The sequence below is a fragment of the Petaurus breviceps genome, unplaced genomic scaffold (assembly GCF_028583685.1).
Source record: "Petaurus breviceps papuanus isolate PSGF00001 unplaced genomic scaffold, PetGlider_PUasm1.0 90822, whole genome shotgun sequence".
Classification (NCBI taxonomy): Eukaryota; Metazoa; Chordata; class Mammalia; order Diprotodontia; family Petauridae; genus Petaurus; species Petaurus breviceps.
In genome coordinates, this window is record NW_027187351.1 from 6,495,747 (window position 1) to 6,520,384 (window position 24,638).

The 24,638-nt window shown below is 37.9% G+C and overlaps 1 protein-coding gene across 1 annotated transcript in view; it reads left to right on the top strand.

Moving 5' to 3' along the window:
- The window catches only part of LRRC1 (leucine rich repeat containing 1), a 184,856-nt gene that overhangs the window by 150,349 nt on the left and 9,869 nt on the right, over positions 1-24,638 (top strand). Inside the window, exon 11 of the mRNA XM_069070632.1 lies at positions 11,556-11,671. Within this exon, the coding sequence (XP_068926733.1) occupies positions 11,556-11,671 (116 nt within the window). The remainder of the gene's footprint in view (positions 1-11,555; positions 11,672-24,638) is intronic.

Sequence of the window (24,638 nt, forward strand, 5' to 3'; positions counted from 1 at the left end):
TTTTTTTCCTTAGATTCAACTACCTCTTGAGGACAAATTCTGGACTAAGGTTTCTTTTTCTCTTTACACAACCTTTAGTGTCTTGCCCCCTTTACTCCTATTTCTACCTTAAGAGAATGTCTTTGACATTTGTTGCCTTTTAGGAGTTTAAGCAGTTCCATTTATCAGTGATCCTGTGTGTGAATTAAAAAAATTGTGTGACTTTGGACAAATCACATAACTTCTCTGGACCTCAGGTTCCACATCTATAAAATGAAGAGATTGTACTGGGTGACTTCCAGGGTTCCTTTAGCTCTAAATCTATGATCCTTTGAAAGTAAGGTATAGGAGGTAGCTAGGTGGAGCAGTGAATAGAGCACTGACCCTGGTGTCAGGAGGACCTGAGTTCAAATCTGGTCTCAGACACTTAATGCCTACTAGCTGTATGACCTTGGGCAAGTCACTTAACCCCAATTGCCCTGCCTTCCTCCCTCCAAAAAGAAAAAAAAAGAAAGTAAGGTATTGCTTCTTACCCTTGGCAATTTAACCATGGGCAGCTAGATGGCTTAGTGGATTAGAGCTTTGGTGCTCAAGTCAGGAAAACCAGAATTCAAATCCTGTTTCAAATACTTACTAGCCATGTGACCCTGGGCAAATCACTTAACCCCATTTGCCTCAGTTGTAAAATGAGCTGGAGAAGGAAATGGCAAACTACTCCAGTATCTTTGCCAAGAAAACCCCAAAAAGGATCATGAAGCATCAAGGCACAACAGAAAAACAATTAAACAATTTAGCCTGTTTTGAATGATTTCTTCTTTACCCATTTTTAAGATGCATATGTCTCCATCTTTTGAATGTAGGTGTACAACTGAAATTTTTCTTACTTTTTTTCCTTATTGTCTTATATTGTTTTTATTACATATCCTTAAAAAATTCTGATTATAGCACTATGTTCCAGCTTAAATATACTAGGGCAATTTCCATTTCTAGTTGTTGGACAGGTTCCCGGTCTCTAAAGGATTTTTGCTTCCACATTCTGTCTCTTTTCTGTATTTTCACTCCTATGTTTTCCCTCCTCTACCTTTTAAAACATTGAATGTTTTGGTCTTTAAAAAAATGAACCTTTGTGCATCCATTCATGGCACACACTTGATAAACGATGGAGAAAATGTGCTGAACATCTGTCTGCAAATCTGTGTGATAGCTGCTTGGCAGTCCCAAAAGGAGCCTTTGAGCTCTTGACCCCCGTGGTTGAGATGGAGTAGCCAAGCCACAAAGAGCATTCTGGCCCGCTCTGCGTCACCGTGGTCGCTACTATGGCTTTCTTGCTTTCTTCCCTGGACCTTTCTGGGATGTGAGAGTGGTTGCTTTGGAATGTGTGTGTAGCCTTTCTGCTTTTGTGGTTCACTGTGTGCTGGCTCTGCCTTCAAGCTCGATACCATCTAATGAAATTGTGCTATTGTTGGATTCTGTGTTGTTTTGTGAAAATGAGCACCTTCCCTTAGAAGCAGCTGATTGATTGACGTCCCGAGGGTGGAAGGGTGTGCTAAAATGCAGACCCATTCTACTTCCACTTTTGAGATGATTGACAGTAATGTGATATGCAGTGTTTTTGTTTTTTGCCTTTTTTTCCCCTATGTTGGCTTGTTTTGAAAGACAGCATTGTCTGTTATCATTTTGGCATTATAATTTAGTTAAGAGCAGCTCTTATTTGTGAGTTATTCTTAAAAAAAAACAGGGGAGGGGAAATGTATGTAATGTCTGCTTCATGATAATAAATGTTTTTTTTTTCTATGTTTGTGGCACTATATGTATTAGCAGAGAACTTGCCATTCAAATGAATGTCTCTTGTTTTCTTAATTGTTAGCTGCTTGGAAATTTTAAAAAGTCAGGTAACCCTGTAACCCTGTAAGTATTGTTCAGCTCATAGTCTCACCAATAACTTCCATTCTATGATTTGATTGCATGATGACATCACCTCAACTGGATGTTTTGCTGTGTCCCTCCTCATTGTCATTTGGAAATTTTTGTCTTAAGTTGAACTTTGCTCATGGCTGCATGGCTCCTAACCCAACTTAACTATCTCTCTGTTGGATATATTCAGATTTTTCACTCTCACAAGAATGCTTTTTCTATGAATGAAACATTCCCAAATGATTCAGAATTCTGTGAGTAATAAAGCATCACTGATGGCTGGTCTGACATGTACCTGATAGCCAATTGTTAGCTCTATTCTGTCTGAAGAAAAGGTTCACTCTACCTTCTTTGCTATACTAAGCAACTTCAGATTTTTTCCTCCCAACCACATCATCTTTCCCTATCTGTAGTTCTCACCCTCTTCCCTAATTACAGATGCTCTGAAAGAGGGTGGTAACCCCAAAGAATGAACACCCTCTAGGTATAAGTGGAAGAACAGGAAATACAGGGGAAGCAACATGGGGGGAAGAGCAGGAAATACAGGGGAAGCTGCATGGCACAGGAGTGCTGGTTTTAGAGTCAGATTTAGATTCAGACCCAGTCCTTAATAAAAGGATTTGTTCTATGAATTTTGGGTTCAGTCAAAGGGCCACACTTGAGGACCTAGAGGGCCTAGGGTTCCCCACCCCTGGTTCAGATCCTGCTTCTGCTATTTACTGCCTTGTTGACCTTGTGCAAGTCACTTCCCATGTTGGAGCCTCAGCTTTCCCATCTCTGAAATGGAGAATTTTAATTTGATCTTGAAGGCCCCTTATCCCAAGATTAGCACAGACCATGGTTGCATAATTAGTGTGCATTTGTTAATGTTATCAAGTAAGCTTCTTAAGAGTGGAATTCAGTAGGTTGATTTAACTGATGTGACCAGAAAACAGTCTGGGTAGAAAACCATACATAGCCAGATGTTGGATATCTGGCTTATTATCTCCTTTGACCTTCCCTTAATTCAAGATGAAATTCACTTTAACTACTTAGTGCTAATTTCTTCTTTGTAAATGAGGTGCAGAACATTAGAACTCCTTGGAGGCAGGAACAGTCCCATTTTTATTTTTGTTTCCCCACTTGTAAGAACTTAAATGCTTTTTGAATGAATTAATACTGGAGAATTAGAATAATGTGGCAGGTGAAGGGGAGTTTAACAATAAAGTGCAGCTTTCTAAATTCATTCTGACTGCTGTGGATGGAGGACTGGTTCAAGATGGTGCCATGGATGATCAAAGGCTGATCTTCTTTGTGCAGAGATTGTCTTCTGCATGACAAAGATACTGAATTGGGTCAAGTATGGTAAGGGAAAGCTTTATAGACAGCTTTCCTCTCTGTCTGGGGTCAACAAACTTTGGCATGCAATGAGCTAAGAATTTTTAAATGCAACTTTATTTGCCGATAGGCTGTGGTTTGCTGGCCCCTGCTTTGTGTTAATGACTTCCATTTCCCAGTGTTCCTTAACCAATTTACTCTGCCCTTTGAATCCACTCACCCCCTTTAGTATGTACTTTATTGTTAACAACTCCTTTTCGTCTTTTCTCTTCCTCTTTCCTCCTGTAAGTCCTAGCACTTATTAAAACTCAGTTTTCCCCAGAGAATAACATATATATTTTTTACTAACCATTCCAGGACTAGCCCACTCCTTTTGTCTGTCCCAAATAGCTAGGGGGAGAAATTAATGTACTCCTCAGTTCCCCCTGCCGCTTCTGGTTCTGCTGCTATCACTTAGCACAGGGGTGGGGAACCTGCTGGCCTCAAGGCCACATATGGCCTTCTAGGTCCTCAAGTGTGGCCCTTTGACTGAATCCAAATTTCACAGAATAAATCCCCTTAATAAAAGGATTTATTCTGTAAAACTTGGATTCAGTCAAAAGGCTGCACCCAAGGACCTAGAAGGCCATATGTGACCTTGAGGTTGCAGGTTCCCCACCCCTGACTTAGCATATTCCCCTTCTTTGAAGTCTATAACATCTGATTATACCCCTTCCTTTCCAGACCTTAACAACATTTCCCCATCTTCCCTGATGACATTGTCCATTTCATCATCAGTAGCTTCAAGATTCATTGTTTCTTCTAATACCTGGACTCTTAGTTCTTTGTCCATCTCATGAACCTCCATGCCCCAACTGCATCAGCTGACCATGGCTTGTTGAGGTCAGAGATAGATATAGAACTTCAAAGTTAGAAAGAACTTCTGGGGTCACCCAGTTAAATCTCTACAAAAATCCCCATTACAACATACCTGAAAAGTGATTTGCCATTGTTAGAAAAACTTCAGGATGAGGGAATCCACCACCTCTCAAATCAGCCCATTCCTCTGTTGTTTGACCTTCATTTTTAGGAATTTCTTCTTTATATCAAACCTAAATAGACCTCTATTCTGCTCTATCACAGCAAGTAAAGCATGAGATTTTTTCTGCCTTTAAAATCTATATAGCTCTGAATTTCCTTTTTCTGAACTTTGAGTTGGGAGGGAGCAATAATTAGAAAGTTTCACATAGGAGGTGATAACCTGAACTGATCCTCAAAGTAGAATATAACCTCCATGAGGACAGCAACTGTTTCATTCAGTATCATACCTTGTGTTTCCATCTTTCTCATAGTCCCCATTCTCTGCACCTACTTTCCATCTTCACTGTAACCTCCAGTTCTTTGACCTCATTTCCTCCTCCCTTCCATAGTCTTGACCCTGCTGTCAAAAATGACCTTTTGCCCACCCCAAAATCCCTTCCTTCCCTTCCTCTTAGCTTTCCTCTGTTCTTACCTTGCTAGTTCCAATGCTGGATAATTCTCACCTGTCAACCTCATTCTTCCCTCCAAGTCCCAAATTGCTCAATGCTGCTGGAGGAAGTCAGGAAGCCTTCCTAACCATGGTCCTCCACCCGACTATCTGACCTCAGCTATCCCTTCACTTCTGCATGGTAATGCTTATTCATCATTGTATCTCCAGGACCTAGCACAGCTTGGTAAATGTAATGGTTTCAGAGTTTAAGTCAGCATTGGTTCTAGTGATTTATGCTTCATTTATGATGTGGGCAGAATTTTGAACATTCTAATGTTGATAGAAAAGCATCCAAAAGCATTTTGCTTTTTCTAAATTCTTGTTTCCATCATCATTAGATTTTTTGACCCTATTTTACTTACTGTATTTATTCCCTTTTTTTTTTTCCTTCAGAGGATGGGAGGAGGGTGGTGTGAATCTATACTTGTGATTCATTCAATGTTTTCACCACCAATAAATACCAGCTACTTAAAGTCTTAGAGAGTTGTCTGAGATCAGTGAGAGAGAGGTTAAGTGAATGGTGCAGGGTCACATAGCCAATACTAGTCAGAGGCAGAATTCGAACCCAAGTGTTTGGGCTCCAGGGCCCACTCTCTCCACTGCTAAACTGTCTTTGTTTATTTGTAAGTAATATAATTCAGATTGATTTTCTGACGTTATGGTTCAAAACAAATGGAAACTTGCCATTCCTTTATAACAACCTATTCAAACTAGGGTCCCATATGAAATATGGAGAATAAAATACAGAGTCAAAATAAAAATAATGTTTAGCTTAATAAGATTTTTTATTGTTATTGCAACAAAATTCCTTTTCATCCTGTCATAGGGATCTAATATTGTTTGTGGATTTTTGAAGGGGTAGAGTGGAGATTGGTAAGAGGGAGGCTAGTAATAGATTTCATCTAACTAGGTGTATTTTGCCATGGATCAAGTACCTTAAAAAGACAAGGCAGTTTTTTTTTTCCTCCTCTTACAATTACCATGCAAGTTTAGTTGGGGCTTAGTTCGTTTACTCATTTCCTAAAACCCATAGGTAAATTTTGGCTCCCATGAAGAGAATTGCTTTGGAAAGTTTTTTTCCTTTGAAGAGCAAAGCAAGCAGTTTAAAAAATTTGTGTGTGTGTGTGTGTGTGTGTGTGTGTGTGTGTGTGTGAACATTTGTGAACCAGACAGAGCTACTGGGGGAACGGAATGTGACTTTGAAAGTATGACTAAGGTATGTCCCTTGAATACTTCACAACAACATGTACTTTTTTGCTGGCAGGGGCTTATAAAAGCAGTTGGTAGGGTACAGAAACTGGGTAACAGTTAAGAGATGAAAAGGTCACATGACTGCTTTGACAGTACACAGCATAGATCAGTTTCTCTTAACTCAAATGCCATCCGCCCCTGGACAATGTCTAATGGGTGTGAGTTTAGGGTGGGAAAGGAAATGGAAAACGTTAAGGAAGTTCATAACATAAACACATCATGTTAAAAAGATGCTTTAATGGATAGTGTGCCCTCTTTTTCTCAAAAACCAAAACCAAAATAAAACCAAAACATACCAAGAACTTTGCAAAACTCAGACCCCTCATTGTCACATTAAAAAAAAAAAATCCAAATATCAAAGACATCCAGTGGTTCATTCTAGGAACCAGAGAAATTTCCAATTAGACAATTTAAATAGCTGACTTCTTAATGTGTAATCTTCTGTCTACAAATGTTTATTTAGCACCTGTTATGTCCAAGTAACTTTAAGAAGTCCACAACATCTCTTATTTGCCTTCAAGGAACTTACCTTCTAGTTGTGAGGAAAAGATAGAAACACAGGAAAAGTTAACAATAGTACAAGAAATAACCCCTTAACATATTCTGTTCCAGCCAAGCTGCTCCTTGAGTATTGTCTCTGCCCAGGATGTATTTCCTTACTTCTGCCTGCCATAACCCTTTTCCTTTTTCAAGACTTAGCTGCAGGGCCACCACTAACCTTCCCTAATCTTTTCCCTCCTCACCAAAAGGGTGAGAAACTGATTTGGGGGTAGGAGTGAAGCATGTCTGGGACCTACCTGAAATAGTAAACCAAATGAGGTAAATCTCTCAGGGGCTCAGAAATGAAAGGGCTAAAGCCGCAAGCCATGGTCTCTGGTTACATGGGGTAAGGGACCTGCTGAAAGGGTGGACAAGGAGTAGAAAGTGAAGTAAAGTGTGACTAAGACCTGCCTGAAAGAGAGGGCCAGGCTCCTAAGAACAAGGGCTGGGTTTGAATTTAAGTGCTGACCAGATAAGAGTCAGTGTTGGGAATGGTGCCAAGGACTCTCATGTACTTTTAAGAGCTGAAGACAAAAGGACAAAAGAAATTATCTAAAAATTTAAAACAGAAAGATTCTGGGTCCTTGTTATACTGGTAGTTGAATTCATTTGTCTATTAGACTGCTTGGAGTTGAAAATTCTTTCAAGGTCTAGATAAGTAAGAACCAGGTGATGAAGAGTGTCTGAGGTACTAGAGATTAAGGTATTCTGAGTATGAGATGTGGGTAAAAGCAAGATTAACCTATGCCACAAGCAGGCTAAATTCAACAAGATGAATTCAGGAGTCAACAGCCCTTTACCCCCACATGCTCAAAGCCAAGTTAGTTGGGTTCAAGTCAGTTTTATGTTTAAGGGCTTGTGATGGACTTGAGACCCCAGTATGAATGAAACCATATCAGGAAGTTTGGTCTGACCTGTTTTGGGTCTAAAGCTCTTCCTGAAGACTGTGGTTCTGAGGGTGCTCTGACTTCAGTGCCAGAGAGACCTGGAGAAAGCAGGCCTACTTCATGTCATGGGAAGGCAGGGTACACTTGAGTTCCCCTTTTAGGAGCTGTGGTTCATATTGCCTACAATCTACCTACAATGGTAAGGAGAGAAAGATGCTTTCAATAGTCAAGATTTCACCAGTGTTTGAATCTCATTATGGTGTCAGCTTGATTGGGGCGGTGGTGTTGGCAATGGCAGTGGCAGTGGAGGCAACGGTGGTGGTACTAAAAACAAAATTCATTAGCTAGAAGATCTGACTTTGTTTCCATGTATCTGAGGCAGATAGGAGTATATATTATTGGACAGGCATACTGTGGTTTATCTATCTTCATAGGATCCAGAAATATTTAGTGAATTCTGTCAGGAATTTCACAGACTAAGTTGTATTAGTTTCCCTTCTGAAATTAATTTGTTCAGTAAACATTCTCTTTAGGCCTCCAGGCTTTTGATTTTGTTGTTTAATGTTGATTTTCAAAATGATTACTTTAGTTTGTTTGATGTTTCCTGATTCCTATCTGTTTTTATGCTTAAATTGCTTCTTATATTTCAAAGGATGTTATATTAGAAAAATCCAGAGAGAGAAAACAACCTGGCAAAAGTCACATAGGCAGTAGGTAGAAGAGCTGCAATCGAAACCAGATTTTCTAACTCTAAATTGGATACTCTTTCCATGATATGACATTGCCTCCTCAATAAGAATTTATTAATTTTGAGATTAGTTTTTAATCATTAAGTGAAGGTGATAAATTTGACTAGTTTATACATGCATGCATGCACACACATATACATACATGTATACACATACATAGATACGAAGCACTTTACATTCTAGTAAGAATTTACCTGAATAGGTTTGTTTTTTGTTCTTTTTTTTTTTTTTTGCTTGATTTTGTTGGTTTGGTAAACGAAATGACAAAAGTAGGGATTTATAGGAAATCGAAAGGTGAAAGAAATATCAGCAAACTTAAAAATTTTCACACTGATAGATTTTGTTAGCATTGATGGGGATGATAATTCTAGAGCATCTGGATTGAGCTGTGGATGAAACACTGGGTATATAGTCAGGAAGACTTGAGTTTAAATCCACCCTTATTAGCTGTGTGACCCTGGGAAAATTGTTTATCTTCTGTTTGCCTCAGATTCCTCAACTGTAAAATGAGTATAATAATAGTACCTACCTTGCAGGTTTGTTGTGAAGATCAAGTGAAATATTATTTGTAAAGCTCTTAGCACAGTATTTGGCACATAGTAGGTACTTTATGAAGACTTATTTCCTTTCCTTAGAGCTGAAAGGGACCTCAGATCATTTCATCCAACTCCCTTATTTTAAAAATAAGGAAATTGAGGCACAATTATCTAAGATGATATTTGAATCCAAGACTTGTAACTGTCAGAGGCAGTGTCCTTTCACATTTCCATGGATAGTGATTTGGAAAAAAAAAAAAGGGCAAAAATAAATAAATGGAATTTGGGGCAGCTAGGTATGTGGCTTAGTGAATAGAGCACCAGCCCTGGAGTCAGGAGGACCTGAGTTCAAATCTGGACTCAGACACTTAACACAAAACTAGCTGTGTGACTTTGGGCAAGTCACTTAACCCCAATTGCCCTGCCCTCCCTCCTCCAAAAAAAATAAAAAATAAATAAATTGATAGTGATTTGGCCTCATTGGAAAAATCTTAACGTGCACATTTGCTGATTCTGGTGTGGTGATGAAACTTAAATATTTAATGTCTTTAAGAAAAGAAAATTTTAAAATGAATAAGAAGCTAGATACTGTGTAATCTGAATAAAAATATCCTGTGGTTAACAGAACTTATATTGTGGCAGTAAATTGATCTCTCTCTCTCTCTCTCTTTTTGAAAAGAAGAGTTTCTGATAGAAAAATGCAAAAGAAGAAGCTTTTTCTTTCTTCCTTTTTTTTTTTTTTTTTTTAGAAAGTAGAGGATAGAAACTTCTTTTGTTTCTTCTCACTTAGGAAGTCCTTGGGTGGATTTTTCCATGCCTTAGAGAGGCATCAATAGTTTCCTTTATGAACCTATCCTAGTAATTGCTTCTAGTCAGGATATAGACCACAAAAAACAATGTAGTGGGTTTGGATTGTTGGGTATTTTTGAGGTTCTGTAAGATATTGAGTTTAGGATCATAATTTTTCTATCAGTTTCCCTAAACCTATAGGAAATACAAATTACTTTGCCTAACTGAATCACCTAACAATTTTTTGGTAACATTTGAGCTCCAAGCTCTTTCTTTCCTTCCCTCCTAATCCTTCACTAGAGAAGGCCAACTAACATGTGACACAGATACAGATAGATGATAGGTAAATAGATAGACATAGACATGATATATGATATGTGAAACTATACAGTACATAGTTCCATATATCAGTTTTTTCTCTGGAAATGGATAGCTTCTTCCTTCATAGACCCTTTGTAGCTGGTTTGAGTACTTATAATACTCAGAATAACTTAATCATTCGCAGTTATTGTTTGAACAATATTGCTGTTACTATATACAATGTTCTCTTGGTTCTGCTTTTTTCACTCTTCATTATTTCTTGCAAGTCTCCATGTTTTCCTAAAGTCAACCTCCTCATTATTTCCTACAGCAGAGTAGTAATTCAATCACAATTATAAACCACATCTTATTCAGCCTTTCCCCAATTGATGGCCATCCCCTCAATTTCCAGTTCTTTCCTACCACAAAGAGATTTGCTAGAGATATTTTAGAACATATGGGTTCTTTTCATTTTTCCCTGATCACCTTGGGAAACAGACCTAATAGTGGTATTGCTGGGTCAAAGGGTATATACACAGTTTTATAACTCTTTGGGCATGATTCCAGATTACTTTCTAAAATGGTTGAATCAGTTCATAGTTCCACCAACAGTGTATGAGTGTCCCAGTTTTTCCACATCCCTTCCATCATTTGTTATTACTTTGTTTTTAATATATATTTTTGAAGACTGTACATAGTCCAGGGACCTTAAATAGCTTATGTTTTAGATTGTTTATTTGTATGCTTTAGCAGTAGCTTACAGCTAAAAGTTTAATAAATATATTTACAAAATTTGCTTTTGTGTAGTTGAGCCTCCTGCTTAAGGAAAGCAAATGTTTATACATTAAGAGTTGGGGAGAATAGGGGCGGCCAGGTGGCACAGCAAGTAAGAGCACCGGCTCCAGTGTTGAGAAGACCTGGAGATCGAATCCCGCGCTCAGACACTTAGCATCCACCCAGAAACACCTGGCCATGTAACCTTGAGCAAGTTACTTAACCCCAATTGCTTAGGGGCGGCCAGGTGGCTCAGCGAGTAGGAGTACCGGCTCCAGTGTTGGGACGACCTGGAGATCGAATCCCGGACTCAGACACTCAGCACCACACCCAGAAATAACTGGCCGTGTAACCTTGAGCAGGTTACTTAACCACGATTGCTTTAAAAAAAAAAAGAGTTGGGGAGAATGGTCAGGAACTGTTGTAATCATCCTCCTCTAGTGGACATTTCTATATTATGACACTTCTAATAATGGTTTTTTTTTTTTGTTTTTGCTTTTCCATAAGTAATTAATTACTCTATTCCTACATACTTTTGCATTCAACAAGGAAGTAGAATTTCCTAGAATTGACTGTCTGTTTAAAAAAAATCATTCTCTGGTCTATATCTCCAGTTGATAACCTGACAAACCACTGCATATCTTGAGTCCTTGGGTGGTTCTTTGAAAGAAATGGAAAGTTGACAATTTTATTAGACAAGAAATTAGAATTAGGGAATAACATCTTTATTTCCTAATGAAATTATTTACCCTTGCTGTTTGAGGTTATTGAATTAAGATATATATTGTTAGTGTGTTCAAAAGGCATTTGTGAAACTATGGGAGTTAGAAAGCTCTTATAGTTCAATTTCAATTTTAAGCTGGGTGGATGATTAACTCTGACTGATGATCATTGTGATGCAGTCCCCATGTGCTGCCCTGTTATACATTCTGTCTGTGCTTCACACCATTTGTAGAATAGATTTTCAAGAGTGGAAGGGGAAAATAAAGTCTTTTCTTTTCCACCCTAGATCGGTGGATGTTGCAGTCTCACTGTATTCTCTGTGCGTGACAACAGATTAACCCGAATACCCTCAGAAGTTTCACAAGCAAGTGAACTTCATGTCCTAGACGTCGCTGGAAATAGGTAAGCAATTTCTTGGTTGGTTGGTTTGAAAGTGATACATACACATATAAATGTGTGTGTGTGTGTGTGTGTGTGTGTGTAAAATATGGGTGCACACATAGCATATGTACAGTTAAAAGACCGAGTAGTATAGTGGATAGGAAACAACCAATTAATAAACATTTATTGAACACCCTACTATGCACAAAAAGAGGCAAAAGGTAGTCCCTGCCCTCAAGGAGCTTACAGTATAATGCCAGCCTTAGATTCAGGAAGACTTTGATTCTGTTTCTTTCTTTACATGTACTGGCTTTGTGACTTCACCAATCAATATCCCCCCAGCCAACTCCCTTAAGACTTTCAGAGAAGGTACACATTTGCATTGATGAAGGGAATTTTCTAATAATGGATTCCCTGCACTGATGAAATCAGGTCTTTTAAAAAAATTGTAATTATTCATCTCATTTTCTATATTCATCTTTTTTTTAGCTTCACTATTAACCCTTTTCTCCTTTTATAGAAAATAGGCCAGGACAGCATTGGATAGATTACGGAGGGCCCATAGTAAAGTGTTCATATACATCAGTCAATGAACAAGTATTATTAAATTCCTATCGTGTGCCTATAGTGCGATGCTGGGCAACTCACACAACCTTTTAGGGCTCTAGTCAACTCTCTGAGACTTTTAAGTTGCAGAGAATATGCCCACCTACCTCTACCATTTCTTTTTTTCTCTACCTTAATACATTTTTCCTTTACCAATGGTAAAGGAAATTTTCTCTTCTGGGAGTTCCCTTATCTAGGTGATATCATAGTTCAAGTCCCTATTCTTGGAGTTGGAAATGGCAAACCACTCCAGTATCTTTGCCAAGAAAACCCTGTGCAGGGTCACAAAGAGTTGGACGTGATTGAATGACTCAACAACAAGAAGTCCCTCTTTTACAACCAATGTGTTGTGTACCATGCTAGGCACTGGGACTTCGAAGACAAATGCCCCTATATGACTGGAGAGATTGACTGTGGGTAGAGAAAGGTATAAGTTCATTCTCTGCATAAGACCAGAGTAGGACCCATTAAAATTTAAAATACTCCCATTTAAAAATTATGCCTGAGAAAGGAAACAGTGTGATATGATGGAAAGAAAGGTGACCTGGAAGTCAGGAGATCTGATACTGGTTTTGTCACTAACTAGCCACATAATGTTAAATAAAACACTTCATCTGGGGATCCATTTCCTTCTGTGTAAAATGAAAGGGTTAAATTTTTCTATCAATTTTACTGCCTGTTACTTCATACCTCCAAACACTGGCAGCACTGATCCTTCTACCTTCCAGGGTTTTGGAGAGTTAGAGTAGCTTAGAATATCTAGTCTCACCTGGTCTTTCTTTCGTCCTATACAGCTCCCCACATCCCACCCCTTCCTGAACCCAGTTAGAATATGAACTCTTTGAAAGCAGGATTTTGTCTTTCTCGGTATCCCCAACTCTTAACACAGTGCCTGGCACATAGTAGGTGCTTAATACATTAAAAAAAATTTTTTTGGAGGGGAAGGCAAGGTAATTGGGGTTAAGTGACTTGTCCAAGGTCACACAGCTAGTAAGTGTTAAGTGTCTGAGATCATATTTGAACTCAGTTCCTCCTGACTCCAGGGCCGGTGCTCTATTCACTGCTTCACCTAAATGCCCTCCTCCCACCTAGCTGCCCCCAATACATTTTTATTGACTGAATTAAAGGAAGCATTTTAAAACCTAAATTGGTGGGTAAATGGTTAATGTTACCATTGCTGTAGAATTCAGAGTGAGTACTGAGCAATTGGGAGTGTAACATCATAAGGTCTGTGCCAAGGCCAAAGGAATAAAATGTGCTCTTAGATCAGGTGGGAGTAGGAAAATTGTGCTGGTCAGACTTGGGAGCTTGTAAATGGTTTATATCAGTGACCACCAACAATCTGGACTGATTTTCAACATTGTAATAGTGTTGCTAGGGCATTTCTCACAAGGCTAAAAAACAGACTGGCCTACTTGGGTCCTGTAGAGAGTCATTCTAAGAGTGATGTTTGAACATCATTCACTTTCCTTAATGGATTTAAGACAGCAAAACTAAACAAAAAAAAAGACAAACTAAGTTGGGACCCAAAGGTGAATCAGTGGAACCAATTCAAGTTCAGAGGATGTGAAGTAAATGTTTTTTTTTTTCTTCAATAACATCAGCTTACCTTCCATTAAGTAAATTCTTCAACACCGCTAACTCATAGTCCTTGATTATCTTAGAACTAGTTGGCTTCCTTCCTGAGGAGTATTGAATGCTTGGACAAAGGATGGGATGGGGCCCATCTGAAATGGGCAGCAACCAGCTTCCTGTCCTCATACCCCAAATAGTCAAAACAAAGCAGTTTGGGGCCCAGCCTTCTTCATGTGCATAGCCATAGACGGGTCTGTGTAAACCTTTCTTCAGAAAGAAAGCTGTTTCAGCTATCAGAAAATGGTTTGCATATGAATAGGGCTCTGTTTCCAACTTAAACAAGTAGTGAAAGTTTATATTTTTATGATTCTTAGACTGGTACAGGAAAGACCAGTTAAAAAGTTTAGTTATGTATCTGTCCACTGAGCCAATTGTATTCACACTGCCTGTGCATTAGCAATACAATCTGAGGCAATTAAAAATTTTAATTACAGCTTATTTTATGTGCTCCAATAGAAACTAGTAAAATGCGTGAGCTTGTAGAAATGCTTCACCACGGGAAGTCTTATGAAGCACACCCAGCAATTTCTGCCTCCTCTCACAAGCACATAAAAATGTAAAATTGCAGTAAGGACAGTGCCTGTGACATAGATTCCAAAAGCTTCCCTCCCAAGAGTTTCAGATTCATAAGGGAATAGTAGAGGCATTGAGTCAGGATGCCAATAAATGGGCCACTTTTCCCATCCTCGGTACGTGATGAACAATGAGAGCAAAAAAATTGTGAGAGACATAGTGACTGTAGTGGATTGAGTCAGAAAGACCCCTGACACATTGTGGTTCTGTGACCCTGGCTGAGTCATTTGGCCTCCTGAGAAGCCTGGTTCAAATCCCACCTCTTGACCCTGGGCCTCAGTTCATAGGATCATAGATTTCAAGCTGGATGGGTCTCCTTCATTTTTAACAGATGAGGCCTAGAGAATTAAAGTGATTACTCAAAGTCACCCAGGTCGACTAAGACAGGATTTGAACCTAAGTCCTCTGACTCCAAGACTGGTGATTTTTCTACTTTCTCCCAAGATGAAGATGATGAGCTAGATGAATTCTGAGGCCTCATTAGTTCCAGTTCCATGACCTATCAATAACCCAGTTGAAGAGTAGTTTCTGATCTGTCTTAGTGGAGGGAATTTCCGTATGTAAGAGTTCCCTATACCAATAAAATCAGAGGTCAAACCACAAAGTAGAAGGCAGCAAGCTCTGAAAGGAAATTAAAGGCTGGTTTGTTGGCTGTACCTAGCAGGTGAGATGAGTCCCTCTAAATTCTATAGCTAGTATTTATATAGTACATTAAGATTTGTAGAATGATTTACATATGTAGTTATCTAATTTGATCACCACCACAATTGTGTTTTCAGATTTGCAAATCCTGTTTTCCATTTATATATCTTTGGTATTTTACTAGATCTACACAGCAACCCTGAGGGATAGATGTTATTATTAACTTCCCCATTTTATAGATAAGGAAATTGAAGTTGACAGATGTTAAGTGACTTGCTCTGGGTCACATAGTTTAGTGTCAGGAGTTAAGATTTGAACTCAGGCCTTCCTGACTCCAAGGCTAGCACTATATCCACTGTACCACCCAGCTCACCCTTCCCTTCTTCCCCTTTCTTCCCTTCCTTCCCTTCCTTCTTTCCTTTTCTTTCTTTCCTTCCTTCCTTAACTTTTCTCCCTTCCACACTGAAAAATACAAAATAATAAAAAATCAAACCCTAATAACAAATATACCCCCCCCAAAAAAAAAAACAAATATGGATAGTTTATCCAAAAAAAATTCCCACATTATCTACAACTAAAAGTTTCATTTTGAATTTTAAGTACATCTCCTCCCTGGCTGTCTCTTCTGTTCAGCATCAAAGCCTGGTTATGATAGTAATATAATACAGAGAGTATACCTTCATATTTTACAGTGAAGAACCTTTACTTATGCAGTTGTGTAGTTAAGATGCCTATCTTTCTCTTGGCTTCTTCCTTACTATTTAGGCCCATAGGACTAAAAGCACAAGAACTCTTTGAGTTCTTTGAGTAATCACTTAGTTCAGCCTTCTTCATTTCATTGATGAAAAGGCTGAGGCCCACAGAGAAGTAGTTTGCCCAGGGTCACACAGGTAGTAAGTGTCAGAGGTGGGACTGAAGGTCTTCTGACTCCTCAGCCCAAGTTCTTTACAGGTATAGATAATATAAGATAGTTCATGATATGTTGCTAGATGAATTTTATAGAAATTTTTTTCCTCTAGTTTTTTTTTTTTTTTTTAAGGAAGAGGGTTTTAGGTTGATGGTGGGGCATAGTTGTTCAAGTATGAAGAAGGACCTTTGTTCAAATCCTGACTCTGGTGCTTACTGGTGCTGTGACCTTAGGCAAGTTTAGTAACACCCCTTCCCCTGACCTTTCAAACTAGTTTATTCTGTAAACTAAGTGCGCTGGTCAGGATGGCCTCTATAGTTCCTTCCAACTCAGTAGAGTGACCCTCTGTGACCCTAAAGGTTCTAAGTTCTGTCCTTCATTTGAATTACTCCTTAATAAACTTGTGTCAGTGCTGTTGAAAACGAACCAGTTTGGGGGCGGCCAGGTGGCTCAGCGAGTAAGAGCACCAGCTCCAGTGTCGGGATGACCTGGGGATCAAATCTGGGCTCAGATACTTAGCACCACACCCAGAAATAACTGGCTGTAACCTTGAGCAAGTTACTTAACCCTGATTGTTTAAAAATAAATAAATAAATAAATGAAAGAGAAAAAGACCCAGTTTATAAGAGGTTTTTGCTAAGAGAAAAAGGAGAGTATGTGTAGATGGTGGAGCCCAGGGCCTTCAGTGTGTGGGACTTGAAACATACAAAAGAATAGGAATATGGTTGGACCTTTGTTTTCATAAGTATAGTGTAATTCCTTCTGCCAATAAAATTGGCACCTTCTTTCAACTTACAGTCTTATAGAGTTTTCTAAAGGAGGGGTCAGCAGACTTTTTCTATAAAGAGCCAGAAGTAAATATCTTAGAGTTTGCAGGCTCAGGAGCAAAATCAGGGATATTATATAGGTACATATATATAACAAGAGAGAGAATAAATTTCCACAAATTTTTATTGAAGAAATTCAAAATGTAATAGAAATAGTAATTGAGCACAATTTTTAGTAATACAGGTCTATTACTTTTTGGTGGGATAATATTTCACTTAATTGGCATTCAGAGTTAGTATTCCTTATCATCAAAATCGATTGCAAATATTAATCTATTAATGCTCACCTGTAATGAAATTTTACATAGTTCATCTTTGAATACATCTTTCATATAATAGGACTGCCAAAAATTGATCTCAGTCTATGAGCATAAGGTTTTAATTGAACTTATTCATTGCTTAGAAGGCATTTATAGAATTTAGTGAGACTCTTCTCTTGAAATTTGCCTTCTACCATGTCATTACAATGTAGATTAATTGCTACCGTTTGAAGGTTAGGTGGAAACTCCTCAATTGCAGAATTAAATGGATTTTGAAATATGGAAGTTTCTTTTGTGCTTGTATCAAAGTCTGAAAAAGACTGCTGGAGCCGTAGTATGAGTTTGGAATAATAGATCTGCTGTAAATTTGTGTGGGAATGAAGATCTTGCTTCTTGTTTTTTGTTTGTTTGTTTTTTTGCTTTTTGGAGGGCAATTGGGGTTAAGTAACTTGCCCAAGGTTACATGGCTAATTTTTGTGTGTGTGTGTGCTAAGTGTCTGAGGCCGGATCCTGAGGTCCTCCTGATTCCAGGGCCGGAGCTCTACTCACTGCATCACCTAGCCGCCCCTTTGCTACTTGTTTTAACTTCTGACAGCATATAGAGCAGCTTGATATCACTTGTGATTCGAACAACATCAGTTCTCATTGAATCGACTTTATTACAGTCTAAGTTTCACATATCAGTGTGATTTTGACTTTATTTAGGTTGAAATTCTTTTGTGTGTGTGTGTGTGGGGGGAGAGTGAAATTCTTTTAAAATCTTGGTCCTGAGCTCAAAAAGTCAAAATAAACTTTCCCCCCCTTCTCTTTATTTCTCTTTTTTTGACATGATGGGTATATACTTGGTACTAAGAAGAAAACAAAAGGTATAGGAGTAATGTGTGATACTCAAGACACCGTCAAGTTATAACTGCATCATGGATCTGTGGCCTTGTAGTCCGTGCCACAGCTCCTTCATTCTGCTGTTGTAGTGCAAAAGCAGTCGTGGACAAAACTAAACAAATGACTGTGGCTGTAGTTTCAATACAACTTTATTTATGGACACTGAATTTTGAATTTCATATAATTTTCATTTCACAAAATGTTCTTTTTTTTTTTCAACCATTTAAAAATGTAAAAACCATTCTTAGCTCATAGGTTATACAAAAAAGGGCAGCTGGACAGTTTGCTGACTCCTAGTCTAGGGCTCCACAAAGTCAAGTGACCTGCCCAGAGACATATGACCAATGTGTGTGTAAGGCAGATTTTTGAACTCTGGTCTTCCAGGCTCCAAATCATCTCTATCCACTCTACATTGTGGCCTGTCATATAAAGTATGCCATTTTAAAATTAAATCAGTATTATATGGTTTATAGACTACATAAGGAAAGGCTGATATTCCTTGACCTATTTTCTATGTAGTAACAAGGAGGGAAAGGCTCTGAGAAACAGAGTCTTGTGTATTTTTTTCCCCTCCCAAACCACACACAGCAAATCAGTAGGAGAGCCAGACTTAACATGGAGAGGTCCTGTGCCCAGACTCTCAATGAACATTGCCTTTCTTTTTCCATCTACCACCACTGGGATTACTTCTGCCCACAAGATACTTGCAAATAAGCTTGTGTGTATTGTTTACTTGGCTCTCTCTTATAACTGCCCTCAAGCTGGTACTCTGATTCTTTGCAGGAGGACTGGTGGGTGATTCATCCTAGTCATTAGTGTCAGACTGGGGTTACACAATTATTATAAAATTTGCCTCTCTAAAGAGGTTATTGCCATATACTCCCATGGTGGACATGGATTTCCGACTTACAGCTGATTAGCAACTTTTTTCCCGGTCTTCTTAAACCTTTTGTGTGAGATTTAAGGTGAAATTCAGTGTTTCTTCATAGCTAGCTTGAGTTATTTTTCCATTTTTCAAGTTATGTATTTTCCCACCAAAATACTGCTCCAGTGCCTCATTGTGGCACAGGAGTGATAAGGGTTCTTGTGGATTCTCAAGGACTATACCAGTAAAGTATAAGCTTGCTGACAATCTGGAAAGACCCTAATGACAGACTACATCTGCTTACTAAAGACCAGCCTAGCTATGCATAGAGAATCTCATTACTTCGTCAATCATTGTTGGTGGCAGAAATGGGAACATAACGTAAGTTGCAAGTATAATGCAGATTTTAGATTGTGTGTCAGCATTAATTGAACTCTTCCCCATTAAAATGTAAGTTCCCTGAGCACAAGGACTGTTTCAATTTTGACTTTGTATCCTTAGCACTTAGTATAGATCCTGGCACACAGTAGGCTCTTCATAAATGCTTTTTGATTGATTAATTTTTGGTACTCTGTGTGTTCAGTGACCAACTAATTCACATATTACTGGATAAAGCATAACTATTGACATTTTAATTATAAATAAAACCATAAGGAAATTGTAACTTAATCAAAAAGTGATTCCATAGGTTCTTCTTGGAGAGGCAAATAAGAAATGTCACAGGTGGTTTCATTTGTGTACCCAAAGGTAACAGCTTAATACAATGGTAAGAGTTTTGGTTCTGAAGTCAGAAGATCTGGGTTCAGGTCCTGATTCTCTTGCTTACTACTTTCATGATGTCAAGCAAACCACTTACTCTTCCTGGGCCTCAGTGTCTTTATTTGTAAAATGAAATTGAAATTGATGATCTTTGAGGTCCCTTCCAACCCAGGGTCTTTAATCCTTTAAAGTATCATTTTCTTGGCTTCTTCATCATTTCACCTTGAAGTTCTTGTGGTGAACATAAACAAAAGGACTAACATAAATATAATCTCAGATAAAACAACAGTATCTGTTTCCCTAGCATGATGGCACATGCTTGTAATAGCTGCTGCCAGGATGGCTAGGGCTTCTGGATAGCTTGAGCTCAGGAGTTCTGAGCTGCAGTAGGTTAAGCCAATTGAATGTCAATGCTCACTCCAGTAGCAATATGGAGGAGGGAAGAGTAGTGTCATCAGACTGCCTAAGAAAGAGGTAGACGAGTCTAGGTCAGAAATAAAGCAGGTCAAAGTTTCCATGACAGACATTAAGAGGATCAGGCCCATGAGTGACCTTTCATTTCCAACCTGGGTGAAAGAGGGAGACAAAGTCTATAGTAATAACAATAATAATAATATTCCTCAGACTAAGTCACCATGTATATACTGAAGTCATCAAGTATTAGGTGACAAGGATCAATGGAAATTGTGTTAGAACATTATTGTTCAGACATAAGGTGAGAAATAGGACAAAGACTGATAGTCTACTGAGACTTCTCTTACTTAAATATGATAAAAACTTTCTTCTGGAAGAGAGTTAAAGTTTAGTGAGAAAGGATGTTACCAAAAAAGTGAAGTTTATTATCTTGATAGGAAATGAGAGCTGATTAATACAGGAGTCATTTCTGAATCAGCCCTCTTCAGCTCACTGATTCATTAGAGCAAAGGTAAACATCTGAACTGTACCAGAAGAAAAAATGAAGATTATAAAAGTGATGCTATTAGACAATTAGAACAGCTCCAACCTGACCTATTCAAGAAAACAAATAACTGATAACAAAAAATGAGAAATGGAAAAAGGAAAAGACATCAGTTTGAGCTAATTCCATTTCCTACTAAAGCTAATTGCCATAAGGATAACTAAAGGATACTAGAAAATTGCCTGAATCAGTAAAAGAAAGGTGACTAGCAATATAAGAACTCACATAATACTATCTGTAGCATATCATGTCTTCAGACAGTTGTCTGAAGTTACAGAGAATATGGTTCCCTTTTTTATTAAACATTTTATTTTTCTAATTATATATAAACACTATTTTTAACATTGATTTTTAAAAATTTAAAAAAAAATTTCCAAATTCTCTCCCTCCCTCACCTCCATATCATTGAGAAGGCAAGCAATTTGATATAGGTTATACATGTGCACCTATATAAAACATATTTCCATATTAGTCATGTTGTGAAAGAAAACACAGACCAAACAATAACAACAAAACAACCCAGGAATACTAAAGTCAAAAGTATGCTTCATTCTACATCCAGACTCCATCAATTCTTTTTTCTGGAGGTAGATTGTGTTTTTCATTATAAGTCCTTTGGAATTGCCTTGGATCATTGTGTTATTGAGAATAGCTAAGTCATCCACATTTGATCATCATGCAATATTGCTGTTATTGTGTACAGTTCTCTGGTTCTGTTTATTTCACTTTGCATCAGTTCATGTAAGTTTTACTAGATTTTTCTGAAAGCATCCTGCTCATCATTTCTTACAACACAACAGTATGCTCTCAAAGGGGCAGCTAGGTGGCATAATGGATAGAGCACTAGCTCTGCAGTCAGAAGGACCTGAGTTCAAATTTGACCTCTGATACTTACTAGCTATGTGACTCCGAGCAAGTCACTTAACTCTATCTCAATTCCTCATCTTTAAAATGAGTTGGAGAAGGAAATGGCAAACCATTCCAGTATCATTGCCAAGAAAACCCCAAATGGGGTCGTGGGAAGTTGAAATGACTTAAGAGATTTTATCAAAATCATATACCACAATGTGTTCACTCATTTCCCAATTGATGGGAACTGCTACAAATACCTTCATAAATATAGGTCCTTTTCTTTTTCCTTTGATATCTTTGGGATATAGACCTAGAAGTGGTCAAGATTCCTTTTTTAAAAATTATTGATTATTTTTTTTTTTAACTCAACACTTACTTGAGAGAATAAAGTATGGTCCTCAGTTTTCTCCTCCAGAAAAGTCTATCTTACATGAACATACAGAGATCATGCAAGTTTCCTTGATAGATGGATGCAATTATAAAGGTAATTTTGCTCATTAACTCTAAAACAAGGAATGGAGCAGAAAGCAAATGAGATTATGTTTGTAAAGTATTTAATGTAGTTTCTAGTATATCGTAGGCACTTAACATTTACTCCATTTCATTCCAAATACATACCCATTATAGATGTTTGCCTCTGTCATGGAGGATGCCCTAAATGGACTTCAGATATATGAGAGATTCACCTTAAATCATTGGTGTCAAATCCAAATAGAGAGTGATTCCTACACACCCTATATTGACTTAGAAAACTACTATTTAGTATTATCTATGTTGTACAATATTTTAATTTATTTTTTAAACATTCCCCAATTAGAATCTGGTTCAGGCTGCACTAGGGAGATTTACTGCACTAGGAAGTTTGGTACAACTTTTGACACTGTTGCTTCTGAAAATGATGCTTCAATTGCATCAAGCATGAAGTGCTATTGTAGCTCCTTAATGAAATTCAAGGCTATTGAAAAAAGACCAATCTAATATTCCATAAGGGAGATACCAAATGAACGAAAAAATGCCTGTTGTCTAGGCTATGACATGTATCTAGATGAGCTGTTGACATGCTCTACCCCAGTGCTGTCAGTGGTTGTGATGGCAATCACAAAACCACTTTGGACAAACTTTGCAAATGGACAATGAACTGGGTCCAAAATTAAACGGAAGGATGAGAGGTGGCTGAATTGCATTTAGGGAATTGCACAATGCTATCAGCAATTCTAAACTATTCCAATAGCCAAGACTACCTTTTTTAAGCATCAGTATTCAGAAGAATAGTCACTAGAATAATCACTAGAAAGTGATGCTATATGGCTACAAATGCTAAGACACTGAAATCTTCAAAAAGTCAAAAACATAGTTGTCCCAAAGGAATAGACACATGTGGGTTTAAGACTGCAGTTTATTGCCAGTGTTTCATGAAAGAAGTAACATAGATAAAGTAGATAATCTAGGAAATTTCTGATTGTAAGAAGAGTTTAGTAGAATACATGGTGCCTCCAGAATATCAGAAGACCTAGAGAAAAGCCTCCCCCATGTTGACTAAATGGATTGTTTATGGATGATCTTTGGAAGGGCAAGGGCAAGAGTTGCACAGTATGAGAATACATGAGTATGCATGCTGTCTTTTGTATCTTCAGTCAATACCTTTATCATTGAGATCATACTTCCATTAAACTGTTTAATTTTTATCTGTGTAATATAGGAAATATTTAATTTTTCTAATTAAAATGGTGGACAGGATGACTGTTCTTTTTCCTAAGACCTTGTAGTTTTCAGCAGTCTGGAAAATGATAGGATATAATAGACCCTCTGTTTCGAGTCCAGCATCAGAAGTACTCTTTAAAACAAAACAAAGAACAATCGTACAAAATAGTAATTGGCACCAAAAATAACTGTTCCTTCTTACTGAACAAAATAAGGAAAGATTTTAATGTACTTTAATTGCTTGTGCTTTTTTAAAGGAATATATTTAAGTGAGGAATAGCCCTTACTGGACTAATTAGAAATAGTTTGATTTATAGAAGTCATATGACAAACTGATATAACTAATACCTTGGGAAAATTTTCCAAAAATATTATAGAAATCCTTATAGATTTTATGGATCCTCTTCTAAAATCTACTTATCACCATCTCTAGCTTATTTGCTTATCCACTTATCATTAGCTCAACCCCTACTTTTGAAAATATCACTATTAAATAGGCATTTAATTTTAAGTAGTATCATGTTTTCAATTTCTGCATGCCTTTTTTTTCTCCAAAACGGTTTCTTAAATTTTTCATGCTTTATTTTGTTCAGAATAATTTTATAGAATATTGCAGAAAACTTTATAAAAAACAAAACATTATAGTTGCCACCACATGAATATGAAGCTTTATTTACTTTATTCTGAGGACTCTTGATTCAAAGCTACAGTTTTACTGACTACTTATTATATCTGAATGGTCAAGAAAGAGGGATTACAACAATCCATTGGTGAGAATTCCTCTTGTACGTTAATGAAATCTCTGTCAATGTTAACTAAGAAATAAGTTGGACTTGTAGCAAAAGTAAGAACCCTATTAATACCTACTTATCAAAACTCCACATTAGAGATGTGAGGAGCAAGTTTGTTTGAAATATAGTGAGTAGAGTCTATCATTTTCATCTTTTTTTTTAGAGGAAAGTAAACTATTTCCAAAGGAGCTTAGCAAAAAAGAACAGTTATTTCTTGTTCACCTTTAATCTTTTTCTTTTTTTTTCTCTAAAGCAATCGGGGTTAAGTAACTTGCTCAAGGTTACACAGCCAGTTATTATTTCTGGGTGTGGTGCTAAGTATCTGAGCCTGGATTTGATCCAGGTCATCCCGACACTGGAGCTGGTGCTCTTACTTGCTGAGCCACGTGGCCACCCCTAAGCAATTGGGGTTAAGTAACTTGCTCAAGGTTACATGGCCAGGTGTTTCTGGGTGGGTGCTAAGTGTCTGAGCCCGGATTCGATCCCCAGGTCATCCTGACACTGGAGCCGGTGCTCTTACTCGCTGTGCTACCTGGCCGCCCCATCCTTTAATCTTTTTCAGGAGTGTAGAGGATTATTGGGGTAATGACTTTGTTGATAACTTTTAAAACAAGTACCATGACTAGTCAGGAAACAGTGTGGTACAATGGAAAATTCACGAGCTAAGGAGTCACTGGACCTCCTGGGTTTAAATTTCACCTCTTATGTTTACTTGCTATCTGATATACCC